General features: G+C 50.9%; 1 protein-coding gene across 4 annotated transcripts in view; it reads left to right on the forward strand.

Moving 5' to 3' along the window:
- Nucleotides 1–22,836, forward strand: part of RYR1 (ryanodine receptor 1) — a 120,606-nt gene that overhangs the window by 84,433 nt on the left and 13,337 nt on the right. For all 4 annotated transcript variants that reach the window (XM_080908926.1, XM_080908928.1, XM_080908927.1 and 1 more), the window contains 7 exons: nt 608–689; nt 1,973–2,160; nt 15,808–16,149; nt 19,221–20,012; nt 20,689–20,753; nt 21,360–21,510; nt 22,194–22,280. In XM_080908926.1, coding sequence (XP_080765052.1) covers nt 608–689; nt 1,973–2,160; nt 15,808–16,149; nt 19,221–20,012; nt 20,689–20,753; nt 21,360–21,510; nt 22,194–22,280 — 1,707 coding nt within the window. The remainder of the gene's footprint in view (nt 1–607; nt 690–1,972; nt 2,161–15,807; nt 16,150–19,220; nt 20,013–20,688; nt 20,754–21,359; nt 21,511–22,193; nt 22,281–22,836) is intronic.

Genomic DNA, 22,836 nt, shown 5'->3' on the forward strand with positions numbered 1-22,836 from the left:
CACAACTCGTGTGTAAGTAAAAACATGGTACTCGTGTGTGACTCAGTATCACACAGGTGCCACTTTGGGAGGCTTTGACGGAGGTTTCCGTGGCCGGGGATGTACTGTGTACTTGTGTCCCCAAATGGCAACCAGAAATCGCACGGCTGCCTACCTCACCAGTGCCCGTTCCTCTTGCACTTCCTCATGGTCCCACCCATCCATCACAGTCAGCTCTAGCATGACCAACCGTCCCCATGGACCAAGCACCATGCTGGAATTTCATCCTCCTAAGATCTGACTCTCTGTCCACAGCATCTGTCCCTGTCTGTCTGTCTGTCTATCTGTCTGTCTGTCTCTGCCCTGAATGTCTGCTCTCTAAGGCTCCCAATTTCCTTATCTGCCATCCTCACACCCCTCACACACCCGCCCCTGGGTGCCAACCCCACCCCACAATCTTGTCTCTCTGCCCTTCCTCTGCTTCCGAGAAAAACGTTTGGACGCGGGTTCCCTCAGAGGTAAGAGAGAAAGAAGAGGACTTAGGCCCCTCTGGTAGGTGAGGAAACCTGAAACCAGTGGAAGGCACTCCGCTGAGACCGGCCTCTCAGAGCTGGTGTGTGCTCTCTAGGACTCCAGCCAGATAGAACTGCTGAAGGAGCTTCTGGACCTGCAGAAGGACATGGTGGTGATGTTGCTGTCCCTCCTGGAAGGTAAACACTCGGGGGGGGATGGGGAGCCGCACAGAGCTTCAGGCCAGCCCAAGAATGGTGCTTGAGACCCGAGAGACCCCACCTCTGAGCCCCCACCTGACATTATGCTAAGGGCGTTAGTGGTGAAGAGGTTGCCGGACAAGGTCAGCAGACATCTTCCGAGTTCTGTGTACGAGCTCAGCCCTGACTCTGTGGATGCTAATGTATCGATTCCACAGAGACATTTTAATAAGATGAGCTGCCTGAAGACTTTATCAATGAACTTAAGATTTATTAAGTAAACCAATATAATACATGGATAGTGATTTCATGTATCGGCTTTGCACCAAATTTAGCAACTTAAAGCCTTTCGTTTGATATAACAACAACAACAACAACAATAATAATAACAACAACCTGAATTACATGCTGAGTCTAGGTCAGCTTGTCCTAATGGGAAAAAAGTTATCTCAAAGAAACAAAAACTAGGCTGGAGGGCTCAGCGGTTAAGAACACTGGCTGCTCTTACAGAGGTCTGAAGTTTTCCCAGCAAAGACATGGTGGCTCACAACCACATGTAATGGGATCTGGTGCCCTCTTGTGGCCTACAGGCAGACAGGAGATAGAGCACTCATATATACATTAAAAAACAAAAAAGCAAACAAACAAAAAAATAACAAAAAAACAAACAAACAAAAAAAAAAAAAAACTAGGGCTAGAGAGGTGGCTCAGCAATTAAGAGCACTGGCTGCTTTTCCAGAGGACCTGGGTTCAGTTCTCAGCACCCACCTGGTAGCTTACAACAACCTGCCAATGCCCTCTGGGGTTCTATAGACCAGGCTAGCCCAGAACTCATGACAGTCCTCTTGGCTTGGCTTCACACATGCTGACATTCCCACGTGTGCTTCTATACCCAGCTTCATTAGTACGGAGCTTTTCAGTGTGTGAGCTCAGCGCTCGCAAAGCTCTGGGTGCAAATCCTCCCTTGACTACTTAGCAGCTATATACCTGTAAGTCTTTCTTGCCGGGGAAACTGCAGCAATAGTTTCCTTGTGAGGTCCTCCTGAGGCATTCTTGACACAGCACGTGGCCCCCACTGCTGACTTAGATCTCTGTTATCTTCACTGATGATCTTTCCACCCAATCTATCAAAACCAAGGTGGTCATGGCACCCCCACAGATCATGTGATGACCCTCTTCCTGGAGGCAGGGCAGGGGGCCAGGAAGTGCCCATCTAGTGGGTGGGTCCTAGGGAGCCATGGGTGGCTTCTCTGCTGCGTGGCACTGACCCAGGTCTCCCGCAGGGAATGTGGTGAACGGCATGATTGCCCGGCAGATGGTGGACATGCTTGTGGAATCTTCGTCCAATGTGGAGATGATCCTCAAGTTCTTCGACATGTTTCTGAAACTCAAGGACATCGTAGGCTCTGAGGCCTTCCAGGACTACGTCACGGATCCCCGTGGCCTCATCTCCAAGAAGGACTTCCAGAAGGTGGGTGCCAGGCAGTAGGTGAGCCCGGGTTATCTGGGCAGGCTTACCAAGTGCCAACTGTGCCTCCCTGGCTGGCTGCTGTGGGGGAGAGACTTCTCAGTTGGCCTGTAACACTGAGGTGGTCTGAGTGTGGTGGCTTATGCCTGTGGTCCCAGGGCTTGAGAGGTATCTTAGCTAGTGTTTTATTCCTGCGAAGAGACACCATGACCCCAGCAGCTCTTATAAAGGACAATGTTTAATTGGGGCTGACTTACATGTTCAGAGGTTCGGTCCATTATCATTATAGTGGGGAGCATGGCAGCATCCAGGTAGTCATGGTGCAGGAGGAGCTGAGAGTTCTGCATCTTGTCCCAAAGGCAGCTAAGAGAAAGCTGTCTCCCAGGCTGCCAGGAGAAGCATCTCAAAGCACACCCCTACAGTGATATACTTCCTTCAACAAAGCCACACCTACTTCAACAAAGCCACACCCACTTCAACAAAGCCACACCTACTTCAACAAAGCCACACCTACTTCAACAAAGCCACACCCACTTCAACAAAGCCACACCTACTTCAACAAAGCCACACCTACTTCAACAAAGCCACACCTACTTCAACAAAGCCACACCTCCTAATAGTGCCACTCTCAGGCTCAAGCTTATTTAAACCACCGCATTTCAATCCCTGTCTCCCATAGGCTTGTTCAAACACATGAATCTATGGGGGCCATACCTAGCCACGGCATAATGCAGAATACACTAGTCCAATATCAAAAGTCCCATAGTCTATAACGGTCTCAAACGATATTAAAATTCCAAAGTTCAAAGTCTCTTCTGAAATCCATGCAATCCCTTAACTGTAATCCCCTATACGAATCAAAAGGCAGATCACATAGATTCAACATCACAGAATATACATTACCATTCCAAAATGACATAGTGAGGAAATGCTAGACCAAAGCGAGACCAAGAACCAGGTGGGGAAACTCCAAACTCTCATCTCTATGTCTGATGTCAAAGCCCTCTTCAGATCTCCAACTCCTTTCTGCTTTATTCACGGCAACACACTTCTCTCTCTTGAGCTGGTTTTACTTCTTGTTAGAAGCTTTGCCTGGGCCGGCATCCTATGGCTCTGGCATCTCTACCATTTTGGAGAATCCAAGGCAACTTCAACTTTGCAGCTTCTTGTTTCAACATCTGGGATCCACACATGATCTTCTGGGCTCCTCCAAAGTGCTTGGGGTCACATCTCCAGCTCTGTCCTCTGTGGCACTCTAGGCTCTGGTTGACTCCACTCCACTGCTGCTGCTGTTCCTGGTGATCATCCCACGGCACTGGCATCTCTGTCATGCTGGGGTTTCTCATTGCAACCAGGCTTCACCAATAGCCTCTCAGAGGTTCTCTTCATGGTACCAAATCTTTGCATGATCCCTTCAGTCCTGGGCCATCAACTGCATCGGAGGCTGAACTTTCACCAATGGCCTTCCATGGCCTCTCACAGCCTTCATGTCCCCTTTATGCCTTCAGAACCAGTACCGCCTGGTGGTGATTCTTACACATTACTAGGTCAAGCCACAGCACGAGGTACAACCTTGGCTCTCTCTGGAACACAACTGCTTTGCGCTCTCAGAAAACACTTCCCAGATTTCACCTCAGTGGTGCTGAATGCTTCTTAATGACTGTTAGTTGCTTGGCTCCAGCTATTGGACATCATCAAGTGTCCGAGTAGTCTCTTTCTACTCTTAATTCTGAAGCCAGAGCCACACGGCCAAAGCTGCCTAGTCCCGAGACTGACTGGAGCTGGAACATGGCGCCTTGTTCTATTACATTATCACTAGCTTTCTACTTTCCAGCTCCTTCACTGGCTAAGGCTGGCCGTCCTGGGACTTAAACTGTAGGTTGACCTTGAAGTCAGAGATCTGCTTGTCTCTCCTAGGATTAAAGGTGTATACCACATTCCTAGGCCACTGGCCTTCAAATCTGGATCAAAAGCTTGTGCCCTCCATTGCTGGATTGTAGTTCCTTTCAGATTTAAAATACAAATGAAAACAATAACCAAGTCCCTTGCTCAACTGCAAAGGCAAAAGCAATAAGCTTAGCTGGGTGGGATCTTGCTTCGAGGTCACCACTCCCTTAATCTGTTCATCTCCTGGGACATAGGATTCAGCTCCATTCTACTTCCTGATGCCCCTTATTCTCTGAACCATTCATTCTAGCAGTGCTAGAGCTCCTCCCTAGAATTTCCCCAGTGTGGAGCTGGGGGCGTGGCTCATTTTCCCCTAGTAAGAGGCTGGGGGCGGGGCTCAGTGGTAGAGCCCCTGCCTAGAATCCCCAGTGAGGGGCAGGGAGTGTGGCTCAGTGGTAGAACCCCTTGCCTAGAATCCCCCAGTGAGGGGCTGGGGGTGTGGCTCAGTGGTAGAGCCCCTGCCTAGAATCCCCAGTGAGGGGCTGGGGGCGTGGCTCAGTGGTAGAGCCCCTGCCTAGAATCCCCCAGTGAGGGACTGGGGGTGTGGCTCAATGGTAGAGCCCCTGCCTAGAATCCCCCAGTGAGGGGCTGGGGGTGTGGCTCAATGGTAGAGCCCCTGCCTAGAATCCCCAGTGAGGGGCTGGGGGCGTGGCTCAGTGGTACAGCCCCTGCCTAGAATCCCCAGTGAGGGGCTGGGGGCGTGGCTCAGTGGTAGAGCCCCTGCCTAGAATCCCCCAGTGAGGGGCTGGGGGTGTGGCTCAGTGGTAGAGCCCCTGCCTAGAATCCCCCAGTGAGGGGCTGGGGGTGTGGCTCAGTGGTAGAGCCCCTGCCTAGAATCCTCCAGTAAGGGGCTGGTAAGATGGCTCAACAGGTAAAGGCATTGTTGCTAAGCCTGACAACCTGTAACACTTTCAGAACCATGTGGTGACAGAGAGAACGTGCTTCTGGAAGTTCTCTGACATCTACCTATGTGCACATGCATGCATATGAATGTCTCTACACACACACACACACACACACACACACACACACACACATGCATATACTTTATTTATTTAAAGATTTATTTACTCCATGTGAGTACACTGTCACTGTCTTCAGACACACCAGAAGAAGGCATCAAATCCCATTACAGATGGTTGTGAGCCACCATGTGGTTGCTGGGATTTGAACTCAGGACCTCTGGAAAAGCAGTCAGTGCTTTTAACCGTTGAGCCATCTCCCCAGCCCACTTTAAAGAACTGTTTTTAAGAATTAAAAGTAGACATGGTGGTGCATGCCTTTAATCCCAGCACTGGAACTCTGTGTGTGTGTGTGTGTGTGTGTGTGTGTGTGTGTGTGTGAGAGAGAGAGAGAGAGAGAGAGAGAGAGAGAGAGAGTGTTGGGGCCCAAAGAAGTTAGAATCAGCTATTGGATCTTTTGCATCTGGAGGGACAGGCACCATGAGCCTTCTAACATGGATGATGCTGGGAACTGAACCCAGGCCTCTGAGAGGGTAGAAAGAGCTCTTAACATCTGAACTTTCTTCAGCCCTGTGTTTTGTTTTGTTTTTAAATATAGTATGCATTCATGGGATTTGTTTTGTTTTTGTTTTTATGGTTTGGTTTCCCACGACAGGGTTTCACTGTGTATCTCTAGTTGTCCCAGAACTCACTCTGTAGACCAGGCTGGCCTTGAACTCACAGAGATCCTCCTGCCTCTTCCCATGCTGGATTAAAGGTGTGTGCCACCATACCCAACTTGTGTTCATGAAATTTTAACTGAATCTGTCCCCATCTGCCTGTTGTTACACACACACACACACACACACACACACACACACACACACACACTTCATACTAAGCCTGCTTCAATTCTTTTTCTATTGTATCATCATTTTTTCATACAAATACAAATATTCTTATTTTTCTTCATTCTTAGGTAACCCGTAGGGCACTATACCATTTGTCTAGATTCCCTGCAGAATGTGTGTGAGGTAGTACCCTGACTGAGTGTGCAGGTGTGTGCTTCCATGAGATCGTATGCAGAGGCAAGTGTAGGATTTACAGCATCTTCTTTGAACTCCAAAATCTTTTTTTGCCAAAAGTGGAAGCTTGTTATATCCTCCAGTCTGTCCCCTCCACCCAGTGCTGGGGCTGCCAGCACATGCAGCCATGCTTGTTTGGTTTGGTTTCGTGTGTGTTGTTCTGTTTTAAAGATTTATTCTGTATGAATGGGTACGTTGACTGCACTATGCCTGTGCACATGTGTGCAGTTGCCCATGGAGGCCAGAAGAGGGCGTCGGGCCCCGGGAACTGGAGCTAAAGGTGCTAATGAGCCGCCCAGTGTGGGCGCTGAACACATCACCTAGGTCCTCTGTCAGCAAGAACAGTACATGTTCTTAACTCTCTAGCCACCTAGCATCTCTCCTGCGCCTACTTTTTCCTCTTTTCTTTTTTCTTCCTTTCTGTCTCTCTGTCTTTCTTTCTGTCTGTCTGTCTGTCTGTCTTTCTTTCTTTTCTAGACTAGTCTGAAACTTTTTACCAAGCTGGCTTCAAACTCATAAAGATCCACCTTCCTCCGTGGGTTAAATCCATTAATGAAATGCATGCACCCACCATGCCTGGCCCCAGCCTCTACTTGAATTTTTTTTCTTTCCTCAGACAAGACCTCATGTGGTCCAGGCCGGTCTCAAACTTGATATGCAACCTCGGATGATGTGGATTTCTGGTCTTTCTGTCTCCTCCTGTCTCCCAAGCACTGAGGTTACAGACCCGAGCTAATCATACACCTGGTTAATGAGATGTTGGGAGAGTTGAGGCCTCGTATACTCTCCTCACTAAGCTACATCCCCAGCCCTGTCTCCACCGTGTTATAGCGTGTTTTAGAGACCAGGGAGCCTCCCCATCCATTTTCCGAGGGCGACCAAGATTCTTATTCATGGGTATACCGTGTTCCTCTAGCCTTTTCCCTGTCAATGGACACCTGTTGCTTCCTGGTGCTTTACTATTGCGACCTGTGCCGCAGACAGTTCTGCAAGCCACGCACAGCACAAAGGATGCCGTCTGCACCACGGGCATCGCATGCATGTATATATGTATCATGTCAGAGTCCCCCACGCGGCAGTCGGTGTCCTCGAGAGGGACCGGTGCTGACTCTAGTGAATATTCTCATACTGACAGCAGTCGGTGTGTGTGTGTGTGTGTGTGTGTGTGTGGTGTATTTCAGAGGATGTGCATTAGTGAAGGTGAGCATGCCTGTCTCCCTACAGCCTAGACACCAGACCCCACTGGCAAGTCTTTGACATTTGCCAGTCCGATGGCAGACAGCTAGTAGGGCAGTCTTTCCTCCCCGTTCCCTGCGTCCGAGCGAGCCCAGCTAAGCACCTTCAGATCACATTTCATTCATGTGGCTCGTTTTGTGAACTGGACGTCATGACCTCTGCATCTTTCTCCTCTTTATTTTGTGTTTTGGTGACGATGGGGATTGGATCCAGGCCTCCCCTACTCTAGGCGGATGCCTTACCGCTGAGCTCATCCCATGGGCTTGTTTAGTCTTGGGGTTTATTTTTGGCTTGTTTGCTTGTTTGTTTGTTTTGAGACAGGATCTCACACAGCAACCGAGATTGGCTGTAATTCATTTTATAGCTCAGACTGCCCTAGAATTCAGTGATCTTCCTGCCTTAGCCTTCTAGGTGCTAGGATTATGGATGTGCACCAAAACCACAAGGATTATCTGTCCATCCATCAACCCATCCATCTATCCATCCATCCATCCACCCACCCATCCATCCATCCATCCATCCACCCATCCATCCATCCATCCATCCACCCATCCATCTATCCATCCATCCATCCATCCATCCATCCATCCATCCATCCACCCATCCATCCATCCATCCACCCACCCATCTATCCATCTATCCATCCATCCATCCATCCATCCATCCATCCATCCATCCATCCACCCATCCATCTATCCATCCATCCATCCATCCATCCATCCACCCACCCACCCATCCATCCATCCATCCATCCATCCATCCATCCATCCACCCACCCACCCACCCATCCATCCACCCACCCATCTATCCATCCATCCATCCATCCATCCATCCATCCATCCATCCATCCATCCACCCATCCATCCATCTATTTTGGTTTTCCCGAGACAGGCTTTCTCTAGAACTCGGCCTCAAACTTGAGATCACCTGTCTCTGCTTCCTGAGCACTGGGCTGCTTTTCTTTATGAGGCTATTTTGGCCGTGCAGAATATTGGACTTTTATTTGGAAATCCATTTAAAACTTTTTACTAACTTTTAGCCAAATAAACAATACTAACCAAACACAATAATACATCTATTGATCTTGTAAAGAATTCAAGGTCACGTTTCTCAAGTTTTGCCACGGTGTACACACAGAGGCCACAGGACAGCGGTCAGCTCTCTCCTTCCACGGTGAGTTGTAGAACTCAAACTTGGGCCATCTGGCCTGTGTTGGCAATCCCGTCTGTCCGCTGAGCCTGTGTCATCTGGTCACTATTCCTGGTCATGCTCGCCCCACCTCTGAAGGCTCCCGACAGGCAGAGGTGTCTTTTCCACCACCCATCCTTGCATAAACCACGTTTCTGAAGAACCACAGCAAAGGCAAGTGAATCTGTCGGTGCTCTGCCGCTGAGCCACGAGAAGCCAGGGGTTTGTGCTCGGTACAGTTAATCTCCTGGATGCGGCCTCTATCAGGATAGGCTTCCAGCGTCAGGGCTCCTTGGCGGAAAATGCGTTAAAGATACAACTTTGTTCTAGGGGTGTGTCTCAAGGCCTGACAGGATGTGCCCTGTGTCTGACCCCCAACACCACAGGAAGGGGAGAGAAAAGGCCTTTCAGGAAGAGTTGAAGCTTTTACGCTAGTGAGTGATGGGGTGAATGGCACAGGGATCTACCCCCAGCCTCCATTTTAACTACATTTTCGAATTTGAGGCTGGGACTCACGGTGTTGCCCAGGCTAGCTTTAAAATTGTGTTCCTACTTCTTTAGCCTCTGATGTAACTGGTGCTACTGAGCCGTCGCACTTGGCTAGCTAAGACTTCCTTTTAAACAATCACATCTTGACTGCCTTGTAATGCGCACGCTGTCCACCCATCCATTGGAAATTCCCAACACGGTGCTTGTGGGAATATCAGAACGGCGTGCTGGTCACCATCTAACTTTAGAACACCACAGTCACCCCAAGAAAAAGCCCCACAGTCATTAGCAGTCACTGCCCTTCCCCCACCTCAGCCCCTGGGAACCACTAGCCCAGTGTCACTAGAGATTGGCCTGTTCTGGACATTGCTTATCAGTGGCATCATACAACATGTGCGCACACAAGATCTTCCTTTTATTTGACAAGCCACAAGACATTATCACCCCTAACCAAAACCACACCATAAAAATAAAATTAAAATTATCCACAACTAGGGCTGGAGACACCGCCCAGTGGTTAGGAGCACCGGCTGCTCTTGAGGAAGATCCAGGTTCGAGTCCCAGTACCACGTGGTAGCTCCCAGTCAGCTGTGACTCTGTTTCCAGGGGATCCGATGTCCTCCTGGCTTTGGTGGGTCCTGCACACATTCAGTGCACACACCTTCATGCAGACAAACATCGGTACACCTATAATAAAGCACGTCCTTAATTTAAAGAAAGGGCTTTGCCGTTGTTGGTTTGTTGGGTTTTTTGAGACAGAGCCTGCCTGTGTAACAGCCCTGGCTTTCCTGGAACTCTTGCAATTTTCCTCTTAACCCAGCTAGCTGCCAAATTATTAAGAGTGGACAATTATATTTGCTTAACAAGATTCTTTTTAAAGGTTTATTTATTTATTTTATGTGAGTACACTGTTGCTGTCTTCAGACACACCAGAAGGGGGCATCAGATTCCATTACAGATGGTTGTGAGCCACCCTGTGGTTGCTGGGACTTGAACTCAGGACCTCTGGAAGAAAAGCCATTGCTCTTAACCACTGAGCCATCTCTCCAGCCCTACTTAACAAGTTTTAAGGGCCCAACAACTGAGCAGTATTGCTCTACCTCCCAGCAGATTCCCCAAGATACTTGCACTTCAGTATTGATCCGGCTCTCTGAGCTTCAGGTGTTTCTCCACGGTGTTTCCCGGACCCTCTCCTCCCTTCCTCGCCTGTCTCCCCATTCCCCTCTGGGAGGAAGTCCAGCCCTATTCTCTCTCCTGCTCAGTCATTGGTTGACCATCCAGCTTTACTGACCAATCAGGGAATAACTGCGGAGCAACGTTTACACCACGCTGAGAGGGAGAGTCTCAGCATAAGGATTGCAGCCAGACATGGGGGCCCAGAAACCAGCATTTGTATAATACAAGGATGAGTTTTAACGTTACCATTATGCCTAAGGGCGTCAGCAGACAAGTTCAAATCTGCGGAGTTGTTTCTCCCCACCCGCCTGTATGTGGGTGCTGAGGATTGAACTCTGGTCACCACGCTTGCCTTTATCTGCCGAGCCATCCTATTGGTCCCTTTTGTGCGTTTTTTGGGGGACAGATTCTCACTTAGCTCAGGCTGGTTTCAGTCTTGCTATGTAGCCGAGAATGACCCTGAATACCCTGCTCCACCTCCTGAATGCTGGGGTCCCAGTATTATATCACTGAGTATCGAGAGCTGGGGGGGAGGTTCCAGCCCCAGCGCTGAAATTTAAAAAGCTCAAATATTTAGTCAAATATTTAGAGTTCCGATTTTTAAATTCCCCATGACTGGAGGTTTTTGTGATAACTTGTTTGAGTCAAAACTCATGCAAACATAATTGTTCTATAGCTCTTTGAATCTTCTTTAGTGAGTTGACTTATCTTCCCACTTCTGATCTTACTATTATTTGAGACAGGTTCCGCCATGGCTGACCTTGAACTCCACACACTCAATTGCCTTGTCTTCTGAGTTTGGGATTTTGAGCATAAGTCACACATGCAATGTGTACGTGTGTGTGTGTGTGTGTGTGTGTGTGTGTGTGTGTGTGTACCTCCATGTTGTTGGATTTGTGTATATCTGTGTGTGCACCCCATGTGTGTTGAATCTGTGTGTATATGTGTGTGCACCCCATGTGTTGAATCTGTGTGTATATGTGTGTGCACCCCATGTGTTGAATCTGTGTGTATATGTGTGTGCACCCCATGTGTTGAATCTGTGTGTATATGTGTGTGCACCCCATGTGTTGGATCTGTGTGTATATGTGTGTGCACCCCATGTGTTGAATCTGTGTGTATATGTGTGTGCACCCCATGTGTTGAATCTGTGTGTATATGTGTGTGCACCCCATGTGTGTTGAATCTGTGTGTTGTATATGTGTGGGCACCTCCTCCAGGTATGCTGAAGGACCACCTCAGGTGCATTCCTCAGGAGCTGACCACCTCGTTTGTTAAGACAGGATTGTTCACTGGCCTAGAGCTGACCAATTAGGCTAATCTGGCTGGCCAGTGAGCCCTGGAGTTCCTCCAGTCTCTATCTCAAAGTTCTAGGATGACAGTCAAGCATTTGGCTCTTTAAAATGGGGCTGGGACTGGAGAGATGGTTCGGTACTTAATAATTCTGGCTGCTCTTCCCGAGGACCTGGGTTGGGTTCTCAGCATCCACACGGCAGCTCATAACTGCCTGTAATTCCAGTTCTAGGATGTCTAGAACCCTGTGGCCTCCAAGGGTATTGCAAATGCATGCGGGCAATGCCCAAGCACATAATTTTCCCTCTTGGGATTTGAACTCAGGCCTTTGGTCTTGCAAGACATTGCTGACTAAGCTCTGTCTGTTCATGCCTGTGGTTTGTGTCTGCATATAAGTACACTGTGGGGAGGTCAGGTAGGGAGTCAGGTGCCTGGACCTGGAGTTTCAGAGGTTGTGAGTCACCCTGTGGATGCTGGGAACCGAACCCAGGTCCTCTGCAAGAGCGGTCAGAGCGATTAACAGCTGATTCATCTTTCTTGCACTTGTGAATTTTTCAAGGGAAGAAATCCACATACATATCAGTTTATCTAAAATATTATTTCAACATTTTGTGTTTATCCCATGCCAAGCCACCCAGATGGTTAGAGCCTCCCCGGGTGTAGTTTCTCGTAGTCTGGATCTGGCCACACTATTTTCCCTACCATTTCATGTGTTTCTCTGTCCTCATGTGTCCTGCCAACTGAGATTTGTTATAGACACTTCATCAGAATCTGTTTCGGAGAATGCTATTATTTTATCTGAGTTTTCCTCCCATAACCTTCCACCCAGCAGACGAATCCCCTTACCACTCTGATTTCTTCCTGTTGGCAGCTGCTCATGGTAAATACCCCGATACGTAAGCTCCTTGGAGATGGAATATGGTGGTATTTAATTTTCTAAACATTTACAAACACCGGAAGACTTCCCCCAACAAGCATCCATTCATTTCCCAAGCAAATCTTTTTGCATTGTACAAAGCGCCTTGCAGCTGGAGGTTTAAAAGCATTGTTTAGAATTGATTTTCAAAGAGCTTGCCACTTCTCCGAAAATGGAACAAAATGCCCCATCTTCAGGACATCTTGTGTGCTTGACAGATTTGGATATATCAGCTTTCCTAACTCGGTGCAGTGACTCATACATGTAACCCCGCACTTGGGAGGTGAGATGGGAAGATAAGGAGTTCATGGCCAGCCTTGGCTACAGAGAGTTTAGAACCAGCCAAAGCTACCTGAGACCCTGTCTTCAAAAGCACAAAAGAGGTGCTACAAAAAGAAGACATATTAGATTTCCATTATTATGACAAAATACCCGAAGCAATGAATTTATAAAGAAAAAAGGTTTTATTAGTATTTGTTGTTGTTGTTCCTTGTTCTCAGGGTTTGAGTGCAAGATCAAACAGGCCCATTGTATACGGTTTCTGGGGGTGGCCAGGCTTTTGGGAAGGATATATTGCAAAGCAAAGAATGAAACCCAGAAGTAGGAAGTAAACAGGAAGGATTAGGAGTTTTGTCTGTAATCCCCTAATTCCTTTAAGCATTCTACCAATGGCCTAAAGCCCTATCACTAGGTCCCACCCACTAAATGGCCACGTCTTCCAATAGCGCCACCTAGAGGCCAGACCTTTAACACCATAACCAGTGGGGGACATTTCCAAACCACAATGTTGGATGAGGCCCCTACTGGGTGTCAGCCACTCCCTTAATGGTAAGAGCATGCCAGAACAAAACAGAGACACCCTACTCAAATCAGAGGGGTGCGCCTAGTAAAAATAAGCTAAACCAAGCCTGTGAATAGGGTGGCTGGGAAGGCTCTTCCGGAGCGGAGATGCTGGTGTTGAGATGTAAGATGGAGGACAGCGTAGTGTCCCCTGCAAACGGACAACAAGCAAAGGCTGGAAAACAAAACAAAACGAGCAGGCAGGAAGGAAAGCAGTAAGGCTGCAGAGGTGGCCCAGGAGAAAGGACGAGGCAGAGTTTCAGGGAGGAGCGGCAGGCTGGTGCAGCTGGAGCCTGGGGGCGGCTGACGGGCCCTGGGGGCAGTGGGAGAGCTTTGGCATTTAATGTGTAGGGTGCACAGTCCAGGGAAGTTCTGAGCAGAGGGCTCAGACCTGAACAGGTGTTTTCAGAGCCCCTCCCACTTTGCGTAGAGATTGGGGTGCATCTGGGAGACCCCTCGTGATGGTGGGAGACGAGACAGAGGAAGTGGGGGACCACAGAGGCAGAACACAAGAATGAGTCCTGCATCTGTTCTGAAAGCTGAGCTGACAGTTTTGCTGAGGAATCTGACGTGGGCAAGAGAGAGCAAGCAGCTATGACTCAGAGATTTTAACTTAAGCGCGGTGGGTGGGTGGGTGGTGGGTGGGGGCTGCTACTTCTGAAATGCATAAGGCTGGGGATCTGGGGCAGTTTATCTTTTAAAGTTCACTTCTGGATTCAGATGTGATCCCCCATGCCTGTAATCCCAGCACTCTGGAGGTAGAGACAGGAGGATTGCCAAGAATCCAGGGCCAGCCTGCTCTATATAGGAAGTTCCAGGCTAGCCAAGTAACACAGTAAACTCAGTCGGAAATAATAAAAAAACAAGTTCCCCCGAGCACTCCTGTTGTGTGGGGGTGTGGGGAGCATCACCAAGATGTGTCAGTTGTCACATCGGTCAAGATTCTGGAATGTGGTCTGAGCCCAGATGGGACAACTGACGATCATATGTGCACGGTGACATTTGGAGCCTGAGATCCCAGGGTTATCTCATGACAGGTAGCAAGCAAAAAAAGGTACAGCTCTCAGTCCTGCCCACCCCACTTTCCTCCAGCCTTTCCTGGCCTGGCCCGGGAGGTGACTCCAGCAAAGCAGGTTGACAGTGGCCAGAGACAGCGTCACAAAGGAAGGGACATGTGTATGATGATCCTAGGGCCCTGTGGCAGGTGCCACTCATCAAGAGGCAGGGGATGCAGCAGGGGACGCGATGAGAAGTTCCTGTGTGACCGAGTCTCCCTGCTCTGTGGTTTTAGAGCCTCTCATGATCTGCAGAGTCTGATACTCATTTAGAAAGCATTTTGCAGAGCTCTTGGCTTTTCACAAAGGACAGCCCAGAGCCAGGAAACTTCGCTTCTGTTTCTACCCCAGAACTACGTCTCTCTGTCTGTGTTCTGTAGCCCCTAGTAAAATATGACCAGCATCTTTCAATATAAAACTGAAGGTTGGGAACTGCTGTGTAGCTAAAGTCAGAATTGAATTGCCTCTTGACATTTTTTTTTTTTTTTTTTTTTTTTGGTTTTGGTTTTGGTTGGTGTTTTGTTTTGCCCTGGGTTTGGTTCCCAGAGTTGCCTACCCTGGGCATGGTAGGTAATACCAACACCCAGAAGGCTGAGGCAGGAAAATCGGCATTTAAGGTCAGCTTTGGCTATGTAGTAAGTTTCAGGCCAGCCTGGGTTACATGACACTTTGTCTTAAAATACAAAAAAGCAAAATAAAACAAAACAAGACAAGACAAAAGATAACAAACGAACCACAAGAAGCTGACATTGTAGCAAATGCCTTTGACCCCAGCACTCAGGGGGCAGAGGCAGGTGTATCTCTAGGTAGTTAGATGCTAGCCTGGTCTACAATGATGGGTTACCAGACAGCTAGGGCTACATAGACCCCGTCTCAAACAAGCAGAATCAAAATTAAATTTTAATTTAAAAAAAACCCACAATCAGTAGCTGGGTGCGTTTTAAATGCCTTTAATCCCAGCACCTAAGAGGCAAAGGCAGAAGGCAGATTTCAATGAGTCTGAGGCTAGCCTGCTCTACAAAGCAAGTTCCAGGGCAGCCAGGGCTACACAGAGAAACCCTATCTTGAAAAGCCAACAACAACAGTAAAACAAAACAAATACCATTATTTTACCAAGAGCATAGCAGTCCTTTACACTCCTGTTTCAGGATTACAGGCATGGGTCTCCATACCTGTTTATATAGTACCAGAGACCCCCACCCATGCATCTGGGGCAAGCACCCCACCATCTGAGCCTTTCTTTTGTGGAGTTTTATTGTGTTGTTATTGTTGTTGTTGCGTTTGTTTTTTAAACAAAGTCTCCCTATGTCGTCCTAGCTCTATGTAGACCAGGCTGACCTCGAACTCACAGAGCTCTCAGCCTCTGCTTCCCGGGTGCTGAGATTAAAAACAGCACGCCCACGTCCATCCTAGCGCAAGCCCTTGCAATGAGTTGTTGCTGATGCTGAGGCCCTTGAGTTTTCTCTCCTGCCCACTCCCTACAGGCCATGGACAGCCAGAAGCAGTTCACTGGCCCAGAGATCCAGTTCCTGCTCTCGTGTTCCGAAGCAGATGAGAACGAGATGATCAACTGCGAAGAGTTTGCGAACCGCTTCCAGGAGCCGGCGCGGGACATTGGCTTCAACGTGGCGGTGCTGCTCACCAACCTGTCCGAGCACGTGCCCCACGACCCGCGCCTGCGCAACTTCCTGGAGCTGGCTGAGAGCATCCTGGAGTACTTCCGGCCTTACCTGGGCCGCATCGAAATCATGGGCGCGTCGCGTCGCATAGAACGGATCTACTTCGAGATCTCAGAGACCAACCGTGCCCAGTGGGAGATGCCCCAGGTCAGTAGTCCTGTGTGTGTGCATGAAATCTTGATACCTGAAAACCCTCCATGGGGCTGTGGACACCGTACCTCGGGCCCTACCCGGCTCCGACAAGCCCACACCCCTCCCCCATCTTATTATATATAAAGAGAAGGTTTTATGTATCCCAGCCTGGCCTTAAACTCCCTGTAGCCGAGGATGAGCCCTGCCTCCGTGCCCTCGGTGCTGGGAATCCCACCACATCTGGCTTTGGGGGTTCTGGGAATCAAACGCAGGGCTTCCTGCATGTTAGGCAAATTACCAATCGAACTGCACCCCACATCCCTTCTCAGAGGCACTTTGTGGTTCGGGCTGTGATCTTGCACAACCCCAGCTCGCTGGTGGCCACCTCTTGCATTCACGTCCCTTGTGCATCGAAGCAGTAGCATGGGTGTGTCCTCACGGTTGATGCAGTGCACCATGGCTTGCAACCGGACCCTGGGTACACCAGTACCACCTGTCACTCTGATGCAGTCACACCCGTGCTTCAATCTGCTCGCCTGTCCCCTGGGCCCCCGATAGGCCCATGCCAGCTGTCCCATACACTTCCATGGCTCCAGGGTGCCCTACCATGTTAGCACACTCTCAAATATGCCCCTCGGAAGCATGCCCCGTGCAGCCTGGGCCTTCCGAGTCCTATCTCGGGGCTCCCTCCCCACCCCGAATCTCACTCGTCCAACCCACCAATGCTTGAAAGCATCTCTCACACCCTCCTGAGTGTTCTCACAGCCTCCACGCCTGCTGGGTGCTAAGTTCATTTGTGAGCCCCACTTCTACCCTCAGTCCCTACCCTGTCCCCAAACCCCAGGGGTCCTTCTGCACACACTTGCGCCCACGCAAGCTTGCCATGCCCCCAGGGGGTACCCACACACTGTTTCCACCCACGAGGCTCACACACCCGCGGTCTCCTCAGCCCACCCGTCTCATGCCACTCCTCAGTAGAAACCCATGTGGATCATGTTCTGCCCACGTGCCCATGGCCTCTTACACTGGCTCCTGCACACACCCCCTTGCACTTACTGTGTAAATACAGGCCCTGGCATGATCATGCCTGTCACCTCCTCTGTAAGGTCCCATGCATTCCCTGCACAAAGCCTTAGGCCGGTGTGGTCACACCAAGCCAGCATCCTCCCAGTATGCCATGCCTGAATCCCCTCCCCGGGCCCCTGGTTTCTCCTTGCTCTCCGTAAGAACCCTTATGATCTTGTGCCACAGACTCCATCCTACCAGGGCCACGTGTGCTTTTACACATCCTTGCACCCGGGATGTCTGTGCACATGCGTCTGCAGGGAGTTTCCGTTCACCCTGTCCTCCTAGACGGCGCTTGCACTGTGTTCTCTCCTCCCTCCCACTCAGCTCCTCCCTAGTGAGTACTCTCTCTTCCTGTGATCTCCCTGAACTCATGGTGTGAACACCCCTCTCCATGCGTGTCCATACGGGCCTCATGGGAAATCCATCACCAGTGACCACCGTGCCCTCGTCCCATGCCGGACTAGTCTAACCACCCAACATCAGTCAACTCACTAAATCCTTATAGCCTCCAACTGTGCTCTATTTATGGAGGGGAAACTGAGGCCCGAAGAAGTAGGTCAAAAACCACCCAGCAATCACTGTACTCTCCATCCTCCCAGAAAGACCAGAAGGAGCCCAGCAGGGTGGTGCGTGCCTGTGGTCCTAGCACTTGGGGAGCGAAGGCAGGAAGACCAGGAGTTCAGGGTCATCCTTAGCAACCTACAGCATCTGAGATTAGACTGGGATGTGTAAGACCCTGGGTATGGTATGGACAAGTATGTTCTTTGTGTAACCCCAGCACTTGAAAGGCTGAGGCAGGAGGATTACATGTGCAAAGAAAACACCTGCTAATATGAAGACTATCTCAAAACAGAAATAAAATAAACAAAGGCTAGGTTCTGGAGCTAGCTTCCTGAAAGCTCAAACTCAACTTTTTATTTATGATCTGTGTTACCGTGAGTGCCTGTCTAGGACCGTGTGTGTGTGTGTGTGTGTGTGTGTGTGTGTGTGTGTGTGTGTGCATGCATCTCAGACTAGCCCTAACCCTAACCATCTTTACAGCTCAAGGCAGGCTAAAACTCCTCCTGCCTCAGCCTCTCAAGTGCTGGGATGAGACGCACAAAAGACCATCCCGCTCTGTAATCAGAGCTTCTGCTAACAGCTTTTGCACTGTGTGCAGCTGCTTACGTCTGTGGAGCTGGGTACTCTGAAGGCTGAGTGGGGACGGTTGTTAAGGCCATGAGTTCAGAACCAGCCTGGGCAACATAACAAGAGCACGGTTCCTTTAAATGCAAAAGTAATTATGGAGTTTGCTGGTGCACCCCTTTAATCCTAGCATGTGGGGGGCAGAACTTTGCCAGTGTCTGTGAGTTTGAGGACAACGCAGTCTATATAGTGAGTTCCAGGCTCCCATACAGTGCAACTCCATGTCCAAAATAATGATGGTGATAAAAATGATAGTGGTAGCAATTATGGTCAGGTATGAGTGCTTGCTGCTCTTTCAGAGGACCCAAGTTTGGTTTCCTGACTACACTGGGTGGCTCCCACCTTCTGAGTTGTAACTCTCCGTCTAGGGGATCTTATGCCCACTCCCAAGATTCTAGGTTCCCTATACCCATGTGCGCTCACACAGACATACACATCGTTTTATTGTTTTTAAAGATTATTTTATGCTTGCACGTGGTGAGTTCACCACCCGTGTGTGTGTGTGTGTGTGTGTGTGTGTCTGGAAGGCATTGAAATCCCTGGATCTGGAGTTACGGGTGGCTCTGAGCCACTCTATGGATGCGGGGAACCGAATGGAGTCTTCTGGAAGAGTAGCCAACGTGCTTAATTCTGAGTTATGTCTCCATAACTTGGAAGTTGAGGAGGGTGGTGCTGTGTACCTCTGATACTAGCTCTCAGAAGGTGGAGGCAGGGGTATCAGGACTTCAAGGCCATCCTCTATTGGCAGTTTTAGGCTAGCCTGGGCTACTTAAGTCCCCGCCTCAAAGGGGCTTGCTACAACGAATCCCACCATCCGCTCTCCTCATCTGCAGGTGAAGGAGTCCAAGCGCCAGTTCATCTTCGACGTGGTGAACGAGGGCGGCGAGTCGGAGAAGATGGAGATGTTCGTGAGCTTCTGCGAGGACACGATCTTTGAGATGCAGATCGCCGCTCAGATCTCTGAGCCCGAGGGCGAGCAGGAAGAGGACGAGGATGAGGGCGCCGAGGAGGCGGAGGAGGGCGCAGCGGGTCCCGACGGGTCGGGCTCTGCGGCGGCCGCGGGCGTGTGGATGTGGCTGGCGGCGGCGGCGGGCCGAACGCTGCGGGGTCTGAGCTACCGGAGCCTGCGGCGACGCGTGCGGAGGCTGCGGCGGATGACGGCGCGGGAGGCTGCCACGGCGGTGGTCGCGCTGCTTTGGGCGATGGTGGCCCGAGCGGGGGGCGCGGGCGCGGGCGCGGCGGCCGGGGCACTGCGGCTGCTCTGGGGCTCGCTGTTCGGTGGTGGGCTGGTAGACAGTGCCAAGAAGGTGACGGTGACCGAGCTCCTGGCGGGCATGCCGGACCCCACGGGCGACGAGGTGCACGGCCAGCAGCCGGGCGGCGCCGGCAGCGATGCAGAGGGCGAGGGTGAGGGAGAGGGCGAAGGCGATGCGGCCGACGGCATCGGAGACGAAGAGGCGGCAGCGGACCAGGCTGGCACCGGTGGTGCCGACGGGGCGGTGGCCGTGGCCGACGGGAGCCCCTTCCGGCCAGAAGGAGCCGGTGGTCTCGGGGATATGGGTGACACGACGCCAGTGGAGCCCCCCACGCCAGAGGGCTCGCCCATCCTCAAGAGGAAGTTGGGGGTGAGAGGGGCTTGCAAGGCTCCAGGGCATGGAGAGAGAGGAACAGCCTGACGGAAACCCTCAGAGAAAGTCGAACAGAAGAGAAGCTCGAAATATTAGGGAGAGAAACATTCTGGGGGCTGGCGAGAAGCAAAGACTTAGAGACCAAATTAAAGGTGGGGGGGCCGCGGGAGGGGAGGCCCACAGAGATAGTGTTAGGGACAACAGGAACAACTCTCAGAGAAACACAGAGTAGGGAGTTAATGTGAGAGAGGGGTCCTAGAGAAAGGTCCTCCAGCATCCTCACACCTTGGTGCTATGACATGCTTGCTGCCTGTGGTTGTCAAGGTGATGAGAAGCCATGAGGGACCAGAGCACCCTTTGGGCAAGGATGCTGACACAAGCCTGTGATTCCACACTGGGGATGCTGAGGTAGAAGGATCTAAGTTCAAGGCCAGCCTGGGCTACATAGTGTGAACCCAGCACAAACAGACAAAGTGCTCTTTGAATTCAGACTGACTCTGCACAGGATTGTGAGGCAGGCGGTTTATCTCCATGAGCCTCAGTTTCCAAGGAAGAGGGGATCCAGGAGAACACCCTGATTACCCAGGGGACAAGAAGTAAGGCCAGGGAGTAACAGGCTAGAAAGAGGCTGGTGGGCACCAAGAGGCTGAGACCTATGTGTGCCTACCCCCAGGTGGACGGAGAAGAGGAGGAGCCGCCCCCAGAACCAGAGCCAGAACCGGAACCGGAGAAAGCTGAGTGAGTGTCTTCGAGTGGAAGGGGACAGACCCTTACCTCAACCCTTCTCCTGGACTGAGAAGCTTCTGAGGTCAAGGCCCAAAGTTGTGCTGGTCGCTCTCTGCCTTCCGCTCTCCGCCCACAGCCCTCCGCCCCTCCGCCCTCCGTGTCCTCAAGTCCATACATGAGGAGAGACTTCTAAGGCACCCAAGATAGAGACGCGCCCGCGCCTTTTAGCTCTAGATCTCTGTGCTTGTGTTTCCTTCTGTCTGGAACACCTCCCCCTTGCCCTACACGTGAAGTTATTTTGATGGGGTGTGATGATCTCAGATAATCAGAAGGGCAGCAACTTAAAAGCCTCCCTGGACCAGAGCAAGTTCTGGACCATCCTAGGTAACTTATTGAGATGCCATCTCAAAAAAAAAAAAAAAGAAAAGAAAAGAAAAAAGAAAAAAAAAAAAGCACACTTGTCCAGCATGCTCAGGGCTTTAATTCCTACTGCTGCAAACCAGAAACGTTTTATGTTGCTTTCTTTTCTTTTCAATGCTGGAGATGAGACCACAGATGAATGACTTTGAATGAATGAATGAGTGAATGAATTACCTGAGCCTTTTCTGTGCCCTACAGCACCGAGAATGGAGAGAAGGAAGTCCCTGAGCCGCCTCCAGAGCCCCCCAAGAAGACACCCCCTCCACCCCCTCCAAAGAAGGAGGAAGCCGGAGGTGCAGGCCTGGAAGAATTCTGGGGTGAACTGGAAGTACAGAGGGTGAAGTTCCTGGTGAGGACCCAGCAGGGCCATACTTAAGCTTTCTTTTCTCCCAAGACCCACCTCTCCCCAAGCTCATCTCACAGAGGGGGCAGAGCTGTCCCCAGGAACAGCTGGGGATCTGAACCCATGTTCTGGAGGGTGTCTGGGAGACAGTATCCTGTCCCTTCCCCGGGCCAGTCCTGACTAGAGTTGGGGCCGAGGGAGACTGAGAGGAAGAGGAATGGGAGGTGTGGGGAGGAAAGGGTGGCGGGCGTGGTTAGGAAACCTGCTTCTGCTCCCAGTGAATGAAGCATGGTGGAGCACGGCTGGGAAGATGGAGACTCCCGTCTACCCGGATTACGGGATTGGGGCGTGGCTCCACGGCAGAGAGCTTGCCTGGCACGAGGGTCCCGGATTCCACGTAGAGAATCCTTTCTCTCAAACAGTCGCTTTGCAGATCCTTGGCTATGTGGCCTTGAGAAAGAGCCTCGGTCTCTTCATCTGTAAAGGCCTGTCACAGCAACGGCCCTTCTGTGGGGGCTGTAGCGAGAGCGGAGCAAGTCCATGCGCGTGAAATTCTCAGCCGAAGCCTCACTCCATGAGGAGGAGCTTGTGGGGAGCTATTTGAGGATCAGGTGCTTTCGCTGTGGGTGAATAGTGAGAAGCGGTCAGAGACGAGGCCACGCTGTGACCTCTCCTCTCTCACCTTCTAGAACTACCTGTCGAGGAACTTCTACACGCTGCGATTCCTGGCCCTCTTCCTGGCCTTTGCCATCAACTTCATCTTATTGTTTTATAAGGTGTCTATCCTGTGGCAACAGGCTCCAGGGCAGGGGCGGGGGGTCTATCCTGTGGCAACAGGCTCCAGGGCAGGGGCAAGGGGGTCTATCCTGTGGCAACAGGCCATGGAAGGGGGGGGTGGAGTGGGGGAAGCAGCAGAGATCCTCACCCAGCTGTGAGAAAGGAGGCTCAGGACAACTCAGGGGTCCTAGGCCCTTCAGGGAAGTGATGATATCCAGACTCAACCTCCTAGACAGCTGGTGCTGATTTGGGGTGCCCTGTGGAGGTGGCTGGGCCCATACGGGACAGGTGTCTGGGTGCGTTCAAGAGTTAGTGCAAGACACAGAGCCACTTGCCCTGTCAGCTTTGGGCTTCTGCTGGGCAGCACCCAGGTATGGAAGTCTCCTCAGTGCCCAGTGACGCAACTATTTCAGAGCAGCTGAGGAGAGGTGTGTGTGGGAGAAAGCGGGCAGCTCCTGGAATGGAGAGAGAGGGCGAGGAGCCAGACCTCCTGAAGCTGGGGCGCGGGGGTGTTCCTGTTCTTACCAGGGGACTTAGATAACGGCACAGATGGTG

Source organism: Micromys minutus, assembly GCF_963924665.1.
Source record: "Micromys minutus genome assembly, chromosome: 32".
In the NCBI taxonomy this organism is placed as follows: domain Eukaryota; kingdom Metazoa; phylum Chordata; class Mammalia; order Rodentia; family Muridae; genus Micromys; species Micromys minutus.